The 21,146-nt window shown below is 35.6% G+C and overlaps 3 protein-coding genes across 4 annotated transcripts in view; 2 read left to right on the top strand and 1 right to left on the bottom strand.

The window, feature by feature from the left end:
• LOC137647110 (probable ATP-dependent DNA helicase HFM1) overlaps positions 1 to 21,146 on the bottom strand; it is a 335,745-nt gene that overhangs the window by 194,717 nt on the left and 119,882 nt on the right. The gene's annotated exons all lie outside the window — the stretch shown is intronic.
• On the top strand, positions 1,318 to 5,025 carry LOC137647108 (pro-resilin-like). The gene is made up of 3 exons (XM_068380339.1): positions 1,318 to 1,424; positions 3,564 to 3,770; positions 4,328 to 5,025. The coding sequence occupies exons 2-3, from the start codon at positions 3,564 to 3,566 to the stop codon at positions 4,559 to 4,561; spliced, it is 441 nt and encodes a 146-aa protein (XP_068236440.1). The 5' UTR covers positions 1,318 to 1,424; the 3' UTR covers positions 4,562 to 5,025.
• On the top strand, positions 11,277 to 14,494 carry LOC137646856 (pro-resilin-like). Its single transcript, XM_068379931.1, has 3 exons — positions 11,277 to 11,430; positions 13,341 to 13,547; positions 14,112 to 14,494. The coding sequence occupies exons 2-3, from the start codon at positions 13,341 to 13,343 to the stop codon at positions 14,343 to 14,345; spliced, it is 441 nt and encodes a 146-aa protein (XP_068236032.1). The 5' UTR covers positions 11,277 to 11,430; the 3' UTR covers positions 14,346 to 14,494.

Raw genomic sequence — 21,146 nt, 5'->3', positions numbered from 1 at the left:
ACACACACACACACACACAAACACACACATATAAATATATATATCTATATATATATATATATATATATATATATATATATATATATATATATATATATATACACACCTTTAGCCGTTATAGTCCAGTGCAGAACAAATGCCTTAGACATGAACTGTGATTACCGTCTGTTTATAGTCTTTATTAGCTCGTCAATCCATCGTCTTCTCTTCCTTCTCCGGCCTCGTTTCCTATCTCCAGCCATCCATGTTTGCTATCTCCAGCCATCCATTCTGTTATTCCTTTTGTCCATGTATTATCCGTCATTCTCATTATATGTCCTGCCCACGTCCATCTCTTTTTCTTACTTGGCGTTAAAACACCCTATACTTCACTATGCTCTCGTATCCACGTTGCTCTTTTTCTGTCACTAAGATACTTCATATAAACATGCCAACGCACACACACACACACACACACATATATATATATATATAGAGAGAGAGAGAGAGAGAGAGAGAGAGAGAGAGAGAGAGAGAGAGAGAGAGAGAGAGAGCATAGGAATAACATTAAAATACTTGAAATAAATGGATAACATACAATTAAAATTCCTTATTTTACAAAAACAAGATCAATCAACTCAATTTCATAGATACATATTCTGTCTTAAACCTCCGAGAGCAATAAATGTGGATGACTATTTTGGAAGAATTGTTTGGAAATAACTTTTCCATGATACAATAAAGTCAGCCATGTCTAAGAGACCGAGACGATTGAAAACTATCAGTTAAAATCCCGGAACTAAAACTAACTAGAGCAATGACGTAACTTAAGTCATTTACATATTGCAATGACTTCATTTGTCTGGTTCAGTAACCAGGTAATTTTCATCGACAGAATGACGCAATAACTCAACTTATGTGACCTTACAATTACCACTAACCGATGACGAAACAGCTCTCTAAATTTGGCAAACTTTCTTGAAAAAACATATCTCTTGTCACTTGTTTCGAAGCCAAAATATACCTGACTCTGAAATAAACCACATTCCTTTCTCTTAATAATAAATCAAATAGATCCCTGAATAAACAATAAATTAAAGGACTTGTGCAAAGAGAAAAGACTAATGTCTTCAACGCAACCAACATGACGTCATCGCAAAGCGCTTCTTCTTCCCGGCGGCATTACGGAGGCGCCCAGAATCCTTCGATATCCTTGTCTCTAAAAAAAACTTTGATTGGGTCTCGTCTAAAAGAGGCGTTCTTTAGGAGTCTTCCGATTGGCTCAGGATGACCCGGACCCCGACGCCAAACTCCGCCCACCTTTCATCAAGATTCACAGCACCGTGAGAATGACGTCACGTCCAGCCAAGGCGAACTCCGTATATATACTCCGTCAGCAGCTAAAGTCGTCAGCTCCAGCTGTGCCACCGAACAACTGATTGAAGGTAAATACTCAAAACTTACAAACAGAATTCACAGTTTACCTCGTGAGGTGAGGTGATATAAGGTGAGGTGTATTTGATCTAGTTAAACTGTGTCTGGTCTATTTATTTTATTTGCTCAAAATCATCATCTTTCTATCTAACAGAATAGTCCCCAATCAAATAATCTGTCAGTAAAAAGGTACTTGTCAAAGACGACAACGCAGACATGTGCGTGTGTATATGTATTCGTATATGTGTGTATATATATATATATATATATATATATATGTATGTATATGTATATATATATGTATATGTATATATATATACTCATATATATATGATATATATATATATAAAGAGAGAGAGAGAGAGAGAGAGAGAGAGAGAGAGAGAGAGAGAGAGAGAGAGAGAGAGAGAGAGTGTGTGTGTTACCAGCGTTCTTTCCAAATGCCCCATCCACTTAAAAATTATCTTAAATACATAATACCCGTTTGTCACGAAAGTACAAGAAGAAAAAACAGAGAACCTACTGTACATTTTTTTTTCAATTCGAGTGACAAATGCATGCCCATCTGATTCTTAAACTTTCAATGATTTAGATGGTTATTACTGGGCTGACACAAAGTTTAAAATCTATATTACTTTAAATTACAGCGAGTCATTTCTTTAAATCTAATTCTTGAACATGCTCTTTGCTCTAGGAAGTTTAAAAAAGATTGCAATCAACAAGGCATTAGAAATCCCTTGTGAGAACAAGCTGACCTTCAAACAGTAATAGCAGTTGCGCCTTTAATGGTACATTGTCCCACACTGAACGTTTTCTAAAAACTGCAACTTTGGATGGATATCATCGATGTAGTAATTTAAGAATTTATTTCAACAGTTAGGACAATAAAAGAGCGAGAGAGAGAGAGAGAGAGAGAGAGAGAGAGAGAGAGAGAGAGAGAGAGAGAGAGAGAGAGAGAGAGAGAGAGAATGTAAATAAGAACTGATTACTAAAAATAAGTGTTTCATGTAGAGGAATAAGCGTAAGTATATAAATGCATTGAAAAACTTTTCAAAATAGTAAATATAAACTAGAATTTCATTCAAAAACGAAACCAATGGGATGCTTATTCCCAAATACCCCCAAGAGATTTCTCAAGCTTAGCCTTTGATCACATGATCCTGAATTCAAACAATCAAATCATCCAGATTTTGCAGTTTTGCTCCTATACCAAGTCTATTCAGCTCTTCCCTGACATGTGCCCAAACGCTATTTCTCATATTAGTGATTAAATTATCAGTTACTAATGTTGTTCGCAATAATCTTGTCTTTATTAACGTTGGTTCTTTTTTTTCATGAACAGACCCTTTCAATGAAATATTCGCATTTCAATATTAACAACTTATTAAATAGTCTCGAAATCCCCAAAATTTTCCGGTTTTAGTGAGAAATTCAGAATATGCATAAAATAATGATCTAGTTCTACATCAATAATCTAGGATGTCATTTTTAGGTCTTGAAAAATCTTCTAAACTTTAATACTCCAAACTAGACTTTTGTACGGATATATAAAGGAATTTTTAACTGAAGAAAGTCACAATGAATGCAACATATCCTATGACAAAATAAATTCCTATATTGGATGGCTACATTCTTTTGTTTGTTATAAAAACCCTAGGACCATAAAAACTATGCCCTAAAGCTATTTTGTAAAATATGAAAAAAAAAACTGCTACCTGAGAAACCATCATTCCACCATTATAAAAAATTCATTTCAAATCTTAATAGTTCATTAATAGAAAAAAAAAAAAAACATTGTTTCTTACTTCAAAAATCATACATGGAGCAAAGATGAAGAATTAGCACATCTAAATGATAGATCAATCTTTAACTAATAGACAAAGGTCTTCAACTTTCCAGTTACTCAGCAGTGATCAATTGAAACGTATCTTAAAATTACCTTACAAATATACTCTGGGGCTACATCAATACATTGCTTAATAAATGCCCATATAATTACCTAATGGATGCACTACAACACTTCATTATAAGGTTGTTAAATACTGTCAATTAACTAAGCTACACAAAAGCATTACTGAGTGAATGCACAATGACGTATATAAAGTGTTCCACTTGACGCTATACCTCAAAAGCATGAATTCCCTTTGCAGATGTCCAACTCCTTGTTGATCTCCCTCTGCCTCCTGGCAACCACCTCGGTTCTGGCCTACCCACAGAACGGATGGCAGAATGGAAAGCAACAAGGCCAAGGATACACCAATGGTGCCAATGGTGGCAATGGTGCGAATGGGGCCAATGGTGGAAAGCAGTTACGAGCAGCAGGGGAAGAACCCCAGCCAGCAATGATGCCAATGAATGTAAGATATTCTGTGATACTTCTTGTACAACTTTGATAATGAATAACTCCTTAGAGGATTTCGTGGGAAGGAACAATATTAAGACCCACAAATATACAGGAATGGAAATTTAAGTTGTTTTTTAGCTACAGACATTTAGGAACTCTGATAGTGCTCTGCTTTCATTTGCTTTTTCAACTTTATTACTTTTCTGTTGGTTATCTAAATCTAGCCAGATCTGCTTTTTATTAAATTTGGAATTTCAATCGAATAAATTGTATTTTATGATTAGAAAAACTAACTGACTGTTTAATTTTACGTCAAATGTGTTGTGGATAGAATCCCTCGTCTTCTAGGTGTCTACGCAACTAAAATAACATGATTCATGTATATAACAAATAAATATTTTCAGTTTTTCTTGCAATGGAAAACAATCTACTGTTACTTTTTGCAAGCTCTGCAGTATTACATCTCCCGAATTTAAAACTCTTTCTCAACTACAAGTAAGTGAAAAAACAAAATTGTAACAAAATATTGCAAAATGATGAACTTAATTTCTGACGTTTCTCTCCCTCCAGTACGATTTCCAGTGGGAAGTAAACGACGAGGAATCCAGCAACTTCTACGGACACAAAGAACAGGCCGACAATGGACGTGTTGATGGCTCTTACCACGTGTGGCTTCCCAACGGACGCCTTATGAAGGTTGAATATTATGTCGAAGGAAACTCAGGTTTTGTCCCCAAAATCACATATGAAGATGCTTACACACCAACCTGGGGAACACCTTACTTCGGAGCAAGGATGAGATAAAAAATTTGCCATATTCGTTCCAGTCAAACTTTTGCAACATCGCACTATCCCTAGAATGTCTTTACAGCAAATCGTTTACTTTTTATTGAAGGATATCATATCTAACCGATTCCTCAATCAAAACTGGTTTCAGAATGATACAAAAGAAGACTCAAAAAAATATGTTCTTTATAGTCTTGTTCGCAACCTCCTGGTTTGAAAAAGGTAGCGCAGATAGAAATCTGTCGATTGCCTCTTACATTGTACTTTATGACAACAGAATACTTTAAGGAGCTCTCAAATAACATCGCTAACATATTAATATCTGCAAGTTTTCTTATTTACAAAACCAGCTTGGAGAGTAACAAATTAAATTATGTCTCCCTTACAATGACTTAATCTAGTAAGAAGTCTGAACTGTATATTTGTGAATGGGTCACTGTACTCTCTATGCCTCAGAATCCTAAATAAATTAAAACTGAAAAGAGTTTGTATGAATTATCCTTTCCTTAAACAAAACTTTTCAAAGTGATAACTAATTTCAATCTACGCATTTTGACATCCCATTGCTGTGCCAGAACCCAGATCTCTTTAATAGGCTCAATATGAAATTGATTAACCTATTTCTACTAACAATGGATAAAAAAATATTGTTTTCAGGAATTCTTGAAAAAAATTCCACATAATCAACATACTGTATTTTGGGCCTATCAAACTTCAAGATTAACCAAAAATAGTGCACAAAAACTGATTCTTTCAAGCAACACACACGCTTCATCCAAAGACATGATAAAGTATGCATACAAAGAAGAATCCAGGGTCCGGTAGAATATTTAATCTAAATTGGAATATTTTCAAGAAAAAATATATATGTAAACATTTACTCGTGGAGTGATGTTAGGAAACCATCAATCAAAATTTGTTAAAAAGGTCGTCTTCCGTTTGATTTTAATTACTAGTATAAAGACATGGATATGTAATAAAAAAAAAAAAAAAAATCTATAATCTACGTCTGCCGAGAAACCAATATACAATAGCGTCAAGAAACTTGAATTAGAGGATCAACGAAGACAATGATATTCCATATCTAATAGGTAAAATTATTTTTAAAAATTAAATCGAGACTATGTTTTACTGTCTTAACTTCCAAATAACAAAAGTAGGACCTAAACAAAATTTGTCTTAAGTGAAATGGATAAGGAAGATACAATTGTCCCGACCGGAGATTTCCAAAGAAAATCTACAAAAGAAAGGAAAACTTACAAAGACAATGGAAAAGGCACAGGCGAAACGCCCTAGTTGAACTTGAGGTAGAAACCTTCTGATGGAACTTACAAAATGAAAGAAGAGTATGTCTCATATCAGAGCAAATCTCGAAGGAAGAGTCTTCGTGTGTGTGAAGTAGCAGATTCCCAGAAAAGACAGTCTGCATCTACAAGAAACTCTTCTTATGATCATGTTTAAATTAGGATGGAAAAAAAGAAATTCGACCATTTTAGTATTTTTTGTAATTCAATGTCACCGGTGCAAGAAGGGGCTAGTATTAAACTTTCTCGTGGTGCCCTTGTTAACCCTGACGGAGACCGATTACTACACAACGCACAGCACCTAAATATAAACAAAAAAATTATGAAAAGCACCCACTCTATGATTACCGGGTGGTTAGACAGATTGAAATCACACAAGAACTTCATAACAACCACTAGCCTCGACCCCATGGAGTCAGCAACTTACTGCCTAGGAAGCTGGAGAGAAACAGGCCACTGCCCACCCGGTGAACACAGACCATGTGAGTACCTTCCCAATAGAAAAAAACCTCTGTAGAAAGGATTAGGATATTTTTAATCTAGCGCGAGTAAGAGTTGGAAAGACTGGAGACAATCTTCATAAGTGAGGTCTCGCCTCCTCTGCTGAGTGATCAAGTGGGCATCCCATCCAGACAATGGGCCACATGATTCGTGGGTGTGAACAGGGGCCAATGTGTACAGATAATTACACTACTTAGTAAAAGCAAAAGAGATTGAATAGTAAGCTGGAAGACAAGAAACGGGGACCGATTTAAAGTAAATGGATGAAAAGTGGGTGCAGCTGCGGCAGGAGGAGGCTACTGAAACCCTTTAGTAATTCATACTTTGCACTGCAATAGTTGCATTGTCAACACCACACCTATTATATTTCCTATAACATATTGCACTTGGAGACTTTAGATTCGCTGAAATTACTTATTTGCTCAACATAACATTAACCCTATTCACCTTTTGACATTTAGTTTACATCAAGCTGAAGCTTTACTGAAAAAAAAAAAGACAATTCTCATCATAATCAATTATATAGGATTAAAAGCTTGCGAAAATTAACCAAGACTCTAATAACAGATCTCAAATAAGATGAACCATAAGTATTTCAACGTCATGCCAAACACATCCAATTGACCAGTGATATCTTAATCCGCTATAATGAGCATTTCCAGAATATGGGAGTAGATTCTCACAACAAAGATGGATATTCCTTGAATAAAGCGAGACTATTTCCCCGATATAATGAGGTGCAAATGTCTAGCTATAAGTAAATAATATATATATATATATATATATATATATATATATATCTATCCTATCACGCTGAACGGTATTGCCAAACATGACTACTCAGTCGCTCCCATTCCATCGGGTAGAGAGCAGAGGTAGTAGTAATATACTGGTCAGATGGGGGTACAAGAAGTAGCCTACGCTCTGAGACTACAAACCACCACAAAGTGCCCAAACTGCTGTGTTGTAGTTAAGAAAGGGGAGGGGGAGGGAAGAACTGAATCTGGGTGTGCGTGTATACCTATCTAAATATTTGGCCGTCATTTTTGACGGATAGCGTACACTAGTTATGATATAGAACACAATAACCTGCTATACTGAACAGTACGATTCTTAACCAAATCATCTTCAAACTTGGCAGTAAGGCCTTCACATACTTCCTCATCCACAAAAAAATTTTGGAAAAAAAATATACTCTGAGTTATAATTTCATCGCTGCAATGCACACAGGTCCCTTCATGCAATCAATAGCTACCTAGCGTGTCATTGCTAACAGTTACTTATGATGATAAGTATCATGACTATTATAAAAGACATGACTGTTATTATTATCAAGAAATGTGGAACCAAGTTTACGATCAGCTTTTCTGAATCTTCAAACCTACAAATTACAGAGACAGCTACAGTAGGTGTGGCGAGTACACTAGACACCATCAAAGGTTTAAAGGACACTCATGAATGGCACACGCAAGGGATAGTGACATTGCCCTATCATGCAGGACAATGCCCTAGAGACTGACCATATACACATATGATCAGCGCACAAGCCCCCTTTCCACCCAAGCAAGGACCAAAGAGGGCCAGGTAATGGCTGCTGATGACACAGCAAATATACCTATAGGCCACCCCAAACCCGCATTCTTAGCTCACAAGAATGGTGAGGTTGCAGCGACCAAAGGAACTATCGAGTTTTAACTCGAAACCCAGCCTGACGTTCACCAGTCAGGGACGTTACCTCATCGGCCACCACAAGCCCCCATTACCATAAGCAAGCGCTCACGCACACGATAGGAAGACGAGTTTCAAAAATGACAAGACATCCTACATTATCCCATCATTGCGTTGTTCTTTATGAGGTTCGTAGTCTTCGAATATTGTAAGAGAGAATGCACAGTAGGTAAGCAGGTAGGGATTTTAAAAGACCTCGTCAGTCTCCTTTGGTTATTGGAGATATCTACCTGCTTGGTTTTAAGAACACTAAGTCATCTATATCTTCATCATTATTCTGAAATTTAACTTAATCAGGAAACATATTTAACACTTTTCTCTCTCAGAGGGCCGACCCGCAAGGTTTGGTGTAAATATATATTACATTTCTTATTTCATATATCGGATCCCCTTAAAACCTTGAAATTTCTTAAAAAAAAAAAAAAAAAAAAAAGCCGTAAATTGAAAACTATCAACAGGTTAAGGAATTTAAAGATAGATTTTGAAGCAGATTCAAAGAAGGATGAAAATACGGCAATGGTCATAATACCGGATTTTATTGCAGGGATATTATTGATGGGAAGATGCTTAGGATTTTCAAGTACTGACCCGCTATTACTTAAAAATATTAAAAATCAGAATGATAAAATCGTTTAATGTAAATAAAAATTTAAAACTTCTATTAAAAAGTATTCACAAGCCGATATATTTTTATTTGAAAACATACTTAGATATATAGTAAAAAATTCAATTGAAAATACAGTATATGCATTTCAAAAAAGTATTTATGTAAATATACTATAATGTACATATGTTATAAATTGTAAGATTGTAAATGTGTATCTTATAATGAAATGAAAAAAAATTAAAGGTGAAGGTTCTCACAAAATTTATTTTGCAATCTATTTCTAAACACTTGATTAAATTTTGGGTTGAAAACTGGACGATCACAAAACCTGTCTGATTGAGAGAGTTCTTTTGCATTGCCTATTTATACAATTGGGTCATATGATTTATTCATCAAATATCCAAGGGTCAAAGGCGAGTGGCCGACGATTAGATGAGAGAATAATACTATTCTCTAAAGACATTCCTTTTGGATTGAAGGACACGAAAATCACTAAGGATCCTACGTGGATGTCTCAAAGTACTTTGCTAGTAACGCCACTTCTAATATATGCGGGGAGAGAGAGAGAGAGAGAGAGAGAGAGAGAGAGAGAGAGAGAGAGAGATGTTATTTGAATGACGGTCACAGATGAAGCGACAGGAACTGACCAGGCCCGTTGCTTATTAGTATACAATTCAAAGTTCGCACATTTGCATCAATAAAACACTGAAATATAAAGTTCAAAACAAAGCAGTATTTATAAGATAACAGGAAAAACAAGAGAAATAAAAACAGAGTACAACAAAGACCTGTAAAACTAATATTGGAAAATAGAGGGAAATTTATAATTAAAAGACTGAAAACTTTGGAATGATCAGTTCGATGGATTTCGAGTCCTCATCGATTTTGGAATTTCCGCACCAATTCCCTAAATTCCTAACCTCCTCTTTCTATTTGAGGCTATTTTATTTTGCCTAGTGGGAAGGACAGACATTTAACCCAAAATTTTACAAGAAATCTATATGGAAGAAAAAACAAAGAACTATTTTAACAATAAATTTCAAAGGAAAAAGACAAAGTACCATTCACATCTTCAGTGTTTTCACTACAGAATAACTTTAGCTTTCTATCGCGATCAACTACTGTATATATCATTGCAATTTCATGCAAACTAGTTGACTTTATCGTTTGTATCGAAACAATTTTACCTTAATAGATCGCTGGTATTCTACAAAAAATACATTCTTGGGGATACTGAACACAAAATACTTACATACATACCTACATATGCACACACATACAATTATATATATATATATATATATATATCTATATATACACACACATATATATATATATATACATATATATATATACATATATATATACATATATATATATATATATATACACACACACCTTTAGCCGTTATAGTCCAGTGCTGAACAAATGCCTTAGACATGAACTGTCATTACCGTCTGTTTATCGTCTGTATTAGCTCATCAATCCATCGTCTTCTCTTCCTTCCCCAGCCTCGTTTGCAATCTCCAGCCATCCATTCTGTTATTCCTTTTGTCCATATATTATCCGTCATTCCCATAATATGTCCTGACACCTCCATTTTTTTTAGATGCTGTGCGAATACCATATATTTCAGCATGCTCTCGTATCCATGTTGTTCTTCTACTTACACTAGGATACTTCATACACATATTCACACACACACACATTACATTATATTATATTTTATATATATACATATATTATATATATAAAATGTATATATAAATATATATATATATATATATATATATATGAGAGAGAGAGAGAGAGAGAGAGAGAGAGAGAGAGAGAGAGAGAGAGAGTAAAGCAAAGGAATAACACTGAAATACTTGAAATAAATAAAACTGTATTGATAACATACAATCAAAATTCCTTATTTTACGAAAACCAGATCAATCAACTCAATTTCATCGATACCTATTCTGCTTTAAACCATCGACAGCAATAAATCTGGATGACTATTTTGGAAGAATTGTTTGAAAATAACTTTTCCATGATACAAAAAAGTCAGCCATGTCTAAGAGACCGAGACGATTGAAAACTATCAGTTAAAATCCCGGAACTAAAACTAACTAGAGCAATGACGTAACTTCGTCATTTACATATTGCAATGACTTCATTTGTCTGGTTCAGTAACCAGGTAATTTTCATCGACAGAATGACGCAATAACTCAACTTATGTGACCTAACAATTACCAATGACCGATGACGAAACTGCTCTCTAAATTTGGCAAACTTTCTCGAAAAAGACATATTTCTCTTGTCACTTGTTTCCAAGCCAAAATATTTCTGACTCTGAAATAAACCTCATTCCTTTCTCTTAAGAATAAATCAAATAGATCTCTGAATAAAACAATAAATTAAAGGACTTGTGCAAAGAGAAAAGACTAATGTCTTCACCGCAACCAACATGACGTCATCGAAAAGCTCTTCTTCTTCCCGGCGGCGTTACGGAGGCGCCCAGAATCCTTCGATATCCTTGGCTCCAAAAAAACTTTGATTGGTTCTAAAAGAGGTGTTCTTTAGGAGTCTTCCGATTGGCTCAGGATGACCCGGACCCCGACGCCAAACTCCGCCCACCTTTCATCAAGATTCACAGCACCGTGAGAATGACGTCACGTCCAGCCAAGGCGAACTCAGTATATATACTCCGTCGGCAGCTAAAGTCGTCAGCTCCAGCTGTGCCACCGAACAACTGATTGAAGGTAAATACTCAAAACTTACAAATAGAATTCACAGTTTACCTCGTGAGGCAAGGTGAGATGAGGTGAGGTGTATTTGATCTAGTTAAACTGTGTCTGGTCTATTTATTTTATTTGTTCAAAATCATCATCTTTCCATCTAACAGAATAGTCCCCAATCAAATAATCTGTCAGTAAAAAGGCACTTGTCACAGACGACAACGCAGACATGTGCGTGTGTATATGTATATGTATGTATGTATGTATGTATGTATATATATATATATATATATATATATACACACATATATATAAATATATAAAGAGAGAGAGAGAGAGAGAGAGAGAGAGAGAGAGAGAGAGAGAGAGTGTTACTAGCCTTCTTTCCAAATGCCCTATCCACTTAAAAATTCTTTTAAATACATAATACCCGTTTATCAAGAAAGTACAAGAAGAAAAAACAGAGAACCTACTGTACATTTTTGTTTTCAATTCGAGTGACAAATGCATGCATCTGATTCTTAAACTTTCAATGATTTAGATGGTTATTACTGTGCTGACACAATAAAGTTTAAAATCTATATTACAATAAATTACAGCGAGTCATTTCTTTAAATCTAATTCTTGAACATGCTCTTTGCTCTAGGAAGTTTAAAAAAGATTGCAATCAGCAGGGCATTAGAATGATTAGATATTCCTTGTGAGACCAAGCTGACCTTCAAACAGCAATAGCAGTTGCGCCTTCAATAGCACATTGTCTCACACTGAACGTTTTCTAAAAACTGCAACTTTGGAAGGATATCATCAATGTAGTATTTTAAGAATTTATTTTAACAGCTAGGACAATAAAATAGAGAGAGAGAGAGAGAGAGAGAGAGAGAGAGAGAGAGAGAGAGAGAGAGAGAGAGAGATGATTACTAAAAATAAGTGTTTCATGCAGAGAAATAAGTGTGTATATAAGTGCATTGAAAAACTTTCAAAATAGTAAATATAAACTAGAATTTTATCAAAAAATAAAGCCAATAGCATGTTTATTCCCAAATACCCCCTAGAGATTTCTCACGCTTAGCCTTAGATCACAAGTTCCTGAATTCAAACAATCAAATCCTCCAGATTTTGCAGCTTTGCTCCTATACCAAGTCTATTCAGCTCTTCCCTCACATGTGCTCAAACGCTAATTCTCATTAAAGTGATTAAATTATCAGTTACTAATGTTGTTCACAATAATCTTGTCTTTTGTTAACGTTGGTTCTTTTTTTTTCATGAACAGACCCTTTCAATGAAATATTCGCATTTCTATATTAACTCCTTATTAAATAGTCTCCAAAATAGACTTTTCTACGGACATATAAAGGAATTTTTAACTGAGGAAAATCACAATGAATGCAACATATCCTATGACAAAATAAATTCCTATATTGGATGGCTACTTCACATTCTTTTGTTTGTTATAAAAACCCTAGGACCATAAAAACCATGCCCTAAAGCTATTTTGTAAAATATATAAAAAAAAACTGCTACCTGAGACACCATCATCCCATTCATTTTAAATCTATACTTCATTAATAGAAAAAAACATTGTTTCTTGCTTCAAAAATCATACATGGAGCAAAGATGAAGAATTAGCACATCTAAATGATAGATCAATCTTTAACTAATAGACAGAGGTCTTCAACTTTCCAGTTACTCAGCAGTGATCAATTGAAACGTATATTAAAATTACCTAACAAATGTACTCCGGGGCTACATCAATACATTGCTTAATAAATGCCCTTATAACTATCTGATGGATGCACTAAAACACTTCATTATAACGTTGTTAAATAATGTCAATTAACTAAGCTACACAAAAGCATTATTGAGTGAATGCACAAGGTCGTATATAAAGTGTTCCTCTTGACGCTATACTTCAAAAGCATTAATTCCCTTTGCAGATGTCCAACTCCTTGTTGATCTCCCTCTGCCTCTTGGCAACCACCTCGGTTCTGGCCTACCCACAGAACGGATGGCAGAATGGAAAGCAACAAGGCCAAGGATACACCAATGGTGCCAATGGAGGTAATGGTGCGAATGGGGCCAATGGTGGAAAGCAGTTACAAGCAGCAGGTGAAGAACCCCAGCCAGCAATGATGCCCATGAATGTAAGATCCTCTGTGATACTTCTTGTACAACTTTGATAATAAACAAATCCTTAGAGTATTTCGTGGGAAGGAACAATATTAAGACCCACAAATATACAGAAATGGAAATTTAAATTGTTTTTTAGCTAGAGACATTTAGGAACTCTGGTAGTGCTCTGCTTTCATTTACTTTTTCAACTGTATTACTATTCTCTGTTGGATATCTAAATCTAGCTAGATCTACATTTTATTAAATTAGGAATTTCAATCAAATAAATTGTATTTTATGATTAACAAAACTAACTGACTGTTTAGTTATATGTTAAATGTGTTGTGGATCGAATCCCTTGTCTTCTAGGTCTACTCGCAACTGAAATTACATGATTCATTTATATAACAGATCAATATTTTTAATTGTTTTTCTTGCAATAGAAAACAAGCTACTGCTACTTTTTGCAAGCTCTGCAGTATTACATCTCCAGAATTTAAAACTCCCTCTCAACTACAAGAGACTGAAAAAAAAAAAATTGTAACAAAATACTGCAAAATGATAAACTTAATTAACTGACGTTTCTCTCCTTCCAGTACGATTTCCAGTGGGAAGTGAACAACGAGGAATCCAGCAACTTCTACGGACACAAAGAACAGGCCGACAATGGACGTGTTGATGGCTCTTACCACGTGTGGCTTCCCAATGGACGCCTCATGAAGGTTGAATATTATGTCGAGGGAAACTCAGGTTTTGTCCCCAAAATCACATATGAAGATGCTTACACACCAACCTGGGGAACACCTTACTTCGGAGCAAGAAGGAGATAAAAGATTTACCATATTCGTCCCCAGTCAAACATTTGCAACATCACACTATCCTTAGAATGTCTTTACAGCAAATCGTTTACTTTTTAATGAAGCACATCATATCTAGCCGATTCCTCAATCAAAACTGGTTTCAGAATGATACAAAAGAAGACTCAAAAACAAATCTGTTCTTTATAGTCTTGTAGGCAACCTTCTGGTTTGAAAAAGGTAGCGCAGATAGAAATCTGGCGATTGCCTCTTACATTGTACTTTATGGACGGCAGAATACTTTAAGGCGCTCCCAATTAACATTTCTTCTAACATATTAATATCTGCAAGTTTTCTCATTTACAAAACCAGCTTGGAGAATAACAAATTGAATTATGTCTCCCTTACAATGACTTAATCTAGTAAGAAGTCTGAATTGTATATTTGTGAATGTGTCATGTACTCTATATGCCTCGAAAACCTAAATAAATTAAAACTGAAATGAGACTGTATGAATTGTCCTTTCCTTAAACAAAACTTTTCAAAGTAATCACTAATTTCAATCTACGCATTTAGACATCCAATTGCTGTGCCAGAACCCAGATCTCTTTAGTAAGCTCAATTAAAAAAAATTATTAATCTATATCTACTAACATTACAAAAAAATGTTGTTCTCAGGAATACTTCAAACTAGAGCAAAAAACCGATTCTTTTAAGCAACACACATTCACTTCATTCAAAGACGTGATAAATTATGCTTACAAAGAAGAATCCACCAAGAACCACCAGGTTCCTCCATGGATTCTGATAAAATCTCTAAGATTACCAAACAATTCTTCTTCACTCAAGGGATTAACTGCTACATTATGATTACTCAGTGGCCACTTCCCTCTTGGTAAGGGTAGAAGAGACTTTAGCTATGGTAAGCAGCTCTTCTAGGAGGGCACTCCAAAATCAAATCATTGTACTCTAGTCTTTGGTAGTCCCATAGCCTCTGTACCATGATCTTCCACTGTCTTGGGTTAGGGTTCTCTTGCTTGAGGGTACACTAGGGCACAATTTACTGTATTATTTCTCTTCCTCTTGTTATTCTATGTTTTTATACTTTATATATGAAAGATCTTAAAACATCTTATATTGTTCATTACTTCTCCTGTGGTTTATTTATTTACTTATTTCATTTCCTCAGTGGGCTATTTTTCTCTGTTGGAGCCCTTGGGCTTATGGCATCCTGCTTTTCCAACTAGGGTTTAAACTTAGCTAGTAATAGTTGTAGTAATATTAGTAGTAGTAATAATAATAATAATAATAATAATAATAACAATAGTCCGGAAGAGTATTTAATCTAAACTGGAACATTGTCAAGTAAAAGTAGTAAGTAATACGTAAACATTTACTTGTGGAGTGATGTTAGGAAACCATCAATTAAAATTTGTTAAAAAAGTCGCATTCCTTTTAATTCTAATCACTAATATAAAAATCCGGATATGTAAGCAAAAATAATATTTTAAAAATCTACGGCTGCTGAGGAACCAAAAAAAACACGAATTGGAGGATCAACGAAGACAACGATATTCCAAATCTAAAAAAACATCGAAACTATATTTTACATCTTTAACTTCCAAATAACACAAGTAGGGCCGAAAAAAAACCTGTCATAAGTAAAACGGACAACGAAGATACAATTGTCTCGATCGGAAAGTTCCAAAGAAATCTACAAAAGAAAGGAAAACTCACAAAGACAATGGAAGAGGCACGGGCGAAACACCCTAGTTAAACTAGAGGTAATAACTTTCTGATGAAACTTAAAAAATGAAAGAAGAGTATGTCTGATATCAGAGCAAATCTCGAAGGAAGTCTCTTCGTGTGTGTAAAGTAGCAGATGCCCAGAAGAGAACGGGTCTGCATCTACAATATACTCTTCTCAAGACCATGTTAGAATTAGGATGAAAAAAATGAAATTCGATAATTTTTGTAATTCACTGTCTGAACACAAAGGTCACCGATGCCAGAAAGGGCAAGTAATAAACTTTCTCATGGTGCCCTTATTAATCCTGACGGAGACCGATTACTACACAACGCGCTGCACCCGAATCTTTTGCAGGGTGGTAAAAGGATAAACCCTCGGCCTTGTAAGATGTCGAACCAGAAGGTCACGAGTTTCAATGCAAAAGGCCTCTTGGCTGCAAAATTGGAAACTCTCAGCAGTTTCAAAGTAGGTATCTTGTCTTCATGAGACATATAAGCACTCAGCAACACCAAAAATGCACTACATGCATATAAAAATCTATCACCCAAACCCTGTCCACGGTAGTGCAACATACGTGAAGGAAAAGGCCTTTACCGTGAATAGTTTTGACCTATCAGATGAGGGGATGGAGATACTTAAAACAGAGACTTAAATATCAACATCGTGTCTATGTATAAGCCACTTCCTATGCTATTTAAATGGCCTAAAAATCATAACCTTATAAAAAAAGGCACCTTTAGTGATTGGAGATTTCAATGGTAAAGACAGCATAGGGGCTACATTCCGGAAAACGCACACAGGGGCTGTTGAAGAATGGGCTCTAAATAACAACCTAACCATTCTTCATAGCACAGAAGACAAACCATTTTTTATGAGTTCAAGCTGGAAGAGAGGATATAACCCAGACCTGGCCTTTGTGTCTTGTCACTACCCAAACTTTTAAACACCAGTCTGTGACCCAATTCCAAAACAACAAACCTATTGCTGTAAACATCAGAACAGTTATCAGAACTCTTGAAAAAAACCTATACCAAGATTCAACTTCCGGAAAGCAAGTGGGGATGTCTCACAACAGAGTTGCTAGGCTGGATGCCTTTGCATCTCAGATAATACTGCACTTTGGCAGGACTAAATTATAAGTATTGTCATTTTTAACAACTACTAGGGAGAAGGGCTAAAGTTGTGGCCTTACTAAAACCTGGAAAAAGACCTCATGATCCCTAAGAGCAGACAGCCAATATCTCTCCTCTGTAACTTATACAAACCATATAAACGATGGATGGCCCACATAGCTCCCACGGACGAAGAATAACAGTGTAGTAATTTATTAAGGAGTTATCATAGGTTTTTGGGCTCAACCACGGATTAATTCTATTTCAATGTATTCTTATGGGAAAATTTGTTTCTACATCCGAACATTTTCGACACCTGAAGTCGGTTGTGGAACGGATTAAATTCATATGTAGAGGTACCACTGTATATGCTTCCCATCTTAAACCCTACCAGGCAAAGAGGGAGTTGAATATCTCGTGGAATGATAAGAAACTGAAAAATGATAGCTTATTTGTCTATTTAGGCATTACAGTAGACCAAACACTATCTTTTAGGGAGCATGTAAGGAAAGTAAAGGAAAAGGTAGTTAGCATAAATAACCTCCTTAGCAAACTTATCAATTCAAATTCGGGAACAAATACTCAAACCCTAAGAAAAACAGCTCTGGTACTCAACTACTCCAATACTGAATACTGCTCACCAGTCTAGTCAAGTTCATCTCATTCCCATACATTGACACCGACCTAAATCAAACATGTCACATAATTACTGGTGCCTTAAGATCAACACCCCTTCCAGTACTCTACAGATTGGCAGGCATTGCACCAGCAACATCCACCAAACAGTCCAATCAAAGACTCAAAAATATAAACAAAAAAATTATGAAAAGCACCCACTCTATGATTACTGGGTGGTTAGACACACTGAAGTCACACAAGAACTTCATAACCACCACTAGCCTCGACCCCATGGAGTCAGCAAATTACTGCCTAGGAAGACGGAGAGAAACAGGCCGCTGCCCACCCAGTGAACACAGACCATGTGAATAACTTCCCAATAGAACAAATCTCTGAAGAGAGGATTAGGTTATTCTTAATCTAGCAAGAGCAAGAGTTGGAAGGACTGGAGACAATCTTCATAAGAGAGGTCTCGCCTCCTCCGCTGAGTGATCATGAAGGCATCCCATCTAGACAATGAGCCCAATACTTCTTGGGTGTGAACAGGGGCCAATGTGTACAGATAATAGCACTATTTAGTAAAAGCGGAACATTAGGTTTACATCAAACTGAAGCTTTACTAAAAATAAATAAAAATTTTAATCATAATCAATTGTATGGGATTAAAAGCTTGCCAAAATTAACGCCAAAACCCTAATAACAGATCTCAAATAAGATCAACCGAAGGTATTTCAACGTTACGCCAAACACATCCAAATAGCCAGAAACATTTTAATCCGCCATTATGAGCATTTCCAGAACATGGGATTAGATTCGCACAACAGAGATGGATTTTCCTAGCATAAAGTGAGACTATCTCCCTGATATAATAAAGTACTGTCTAGCTCTATATATATATATATATATATATATATATATATATATATATATATATATATATATATCTTTCCTATCACGCTGAGCGGCATTGCCAAACGTATGACTATTCATTCTCTCCCCGTCCATCGGACAGAGAGCAGAGGTAGTAGTAATACCCTGATCAGATGGGGTACCACAAGAAGTAGCCTACGCTCTAGATCACAACCGCCCCCCCCCCCCAACAAATTGCCCAAACTGCTGTGTTGTAGTTAAGAAAGGGGAGGGGGAGGGAAGAGCTGAATCTGCGTGTGCGTGTATAGCTATCTAAATATTTGGCCGTCATTTTTGACGGATGGCGTACACTTGTCATGATATAGAACACAATAACCTGCTATACTGAACAGTACGATTCTTAACCAAATCACCTTTAAACTTGGCAGTAAGGCGTTCACATACTTCCTCATCCACAAATAAAATTTTAGGAAAAAAAATATACTTTGAGTTATAATTTCATCGCTGCAATGCACACAGGTCCCTTCATGCAATCAATAGCTACCAAGCGTGTCATTGCCAACAGTTACTTATGATGATAAGTATCATGACTATTATAAGACAAGACTGTTATTATTATCAAGAAATGTGGAACCAAGTTTACGATCAGCTTTTCTGAATCTCCAAACCTATAAATTACAGAGACAGCTACAGTAGGTGTGGCGAGTTCACTACACACCATTAAAGTTTTAAAGGCCACTCATGAATGGCAGACGCAAGGGATAGTGACATTGCCCTATCATGCAGGACAATGCTCTAGAGACTGACCATATACACATATGATCAACGCCCAAGCTAGGACCAAGGAGGGCCAGGCATTGGCTGCTGATGACACAGCAGATAGACCTATTAGCTTCCCCAAAGCGACCAAAGGAACTAACCAGTTTGAGCAGGATTCGAACCAGTCTGACGTTCAATAGTCAGGGACGTTACCGCAGCGGCCACCTCAACCGCCCGTCCCCTTTACCATACACAACCGCTCACGCACATAATAGGAAGACGAGTTTTAAAAACGACAAGACATCCTACAAGTATCCCATCATTAGGTTGTTCTTTATGAGGTTCGTAGTCTTCCAGTAATGTTAGATAGAATGCCGAATGGGTTGGTAGCTAGCGATTTTAAGAGACCTCGTAGCTCTACTTTGGTTATTGTATATATATATATATATATATATATATATATATATATATATATATATATATATATATATATATACATATATATATATATATATATATATATATATATATATATATATATATACGTATACATATACACACACATATATATAAATATATATATATCTACTCTATGATCATCTATCCATCTATGATCATCCAATTCAACTTAATCAGAAAACGGAGTTAATACTTCTACCACAAAATTGACCCGCAAGGTTTGGTGTAAATATATATTATATTTTTCATTTCAAATATTGGATCTCCTTAAAACCTTGAAATTTCTATAAATTTGAAGTTGAAGGTTCTGACAAAATTTATGTTGCGATCTATTCCCGAAAGTTGATTATATTTTGGTTTGAAAAACTGATAATCACAAAACCTGTGTGTGATTGAGAGTGTTGTTCTGCATTGTCTGCGTTATAAAATTGGGTCTTATGAGTTATTCGTCAAATATCCAAGGGTCAACCGAGAGTAGCTGATGATTAGATGAGAGAATAATACTATTCTCTAAAGACATCATTTTGGATTCAAGGACACGTAAAACACTAAGGATCCAACGTGGAGGTTTCAAAGTATTTTGCTAGTAACGCCACTTCTAATATATGCGGAGAGAGAGAGAGAGAGAGAGAGAGAGAGAGAGAGAGAGAGAGAGAGAGAGAGATGTTATTTGAATGACGGTCACAGATGAAGCGACAAGAACTGACCAGGACCGTTGCTTATTAATATACAATTCAAAGTTCGCACATTTGCATCAATAAAACACTAAAATATAAAGTTAAAACAAAGAAATATTTATAGAATAGGAAAAATAAGAAAAATAAAAACTAAATACAACAAAAACCTGTACGTCTAAAATTGGAAAAAAGATGGAAAATTACAATTGAAAGACTGAAAACTTTGGAATGATCAGTTCGCTGGATTTCAAGTCCTCATCGATTTTGGAATTTCCTGCACAAACTCCCTAAATTGGTGCCATAAACATTTTCTTTCTATTTGAAGCTATTTTTTTTTTTTTTTTTTTTTTGTCTAGTGGAAAGGACAGACATTTAACCCCAAATGTTACAAGAAATATACATGAAAGACAAAACAAAGCATTGTTTTAGCAATAAGTTTCAAAGGAAAAAGACAAAGTAACATTCACATCAGAGAGAGACTTCCGACGAGTTTCTTCACTACAGAACTTTTGCTTTCCAGCTTTCTATTGCGAACTACTACTGTATATATCATTGCAATTTCATGCAAATCACTTACACTTTTTCGTTT

Source organism: Palaemon carinicauda, chromosome 9 (genome assembly GCF_036898095.1).
Source record: "Palaemon carinicauda isolate YSFRI2023 chromosome 9, ASM3689809v2, whole genome shotgun sequence".
In the NCBI taxonomy this organism is placed as follows: Eukaryota; Metazoa; Arthropoda; class Malacostraca; order Decapoda; family Palaemonidae; genus Palaemon; species Palaemon carinicauda.
This window is presented reverse-complemented; position numbering and strand designations above follow the sequence as displayed.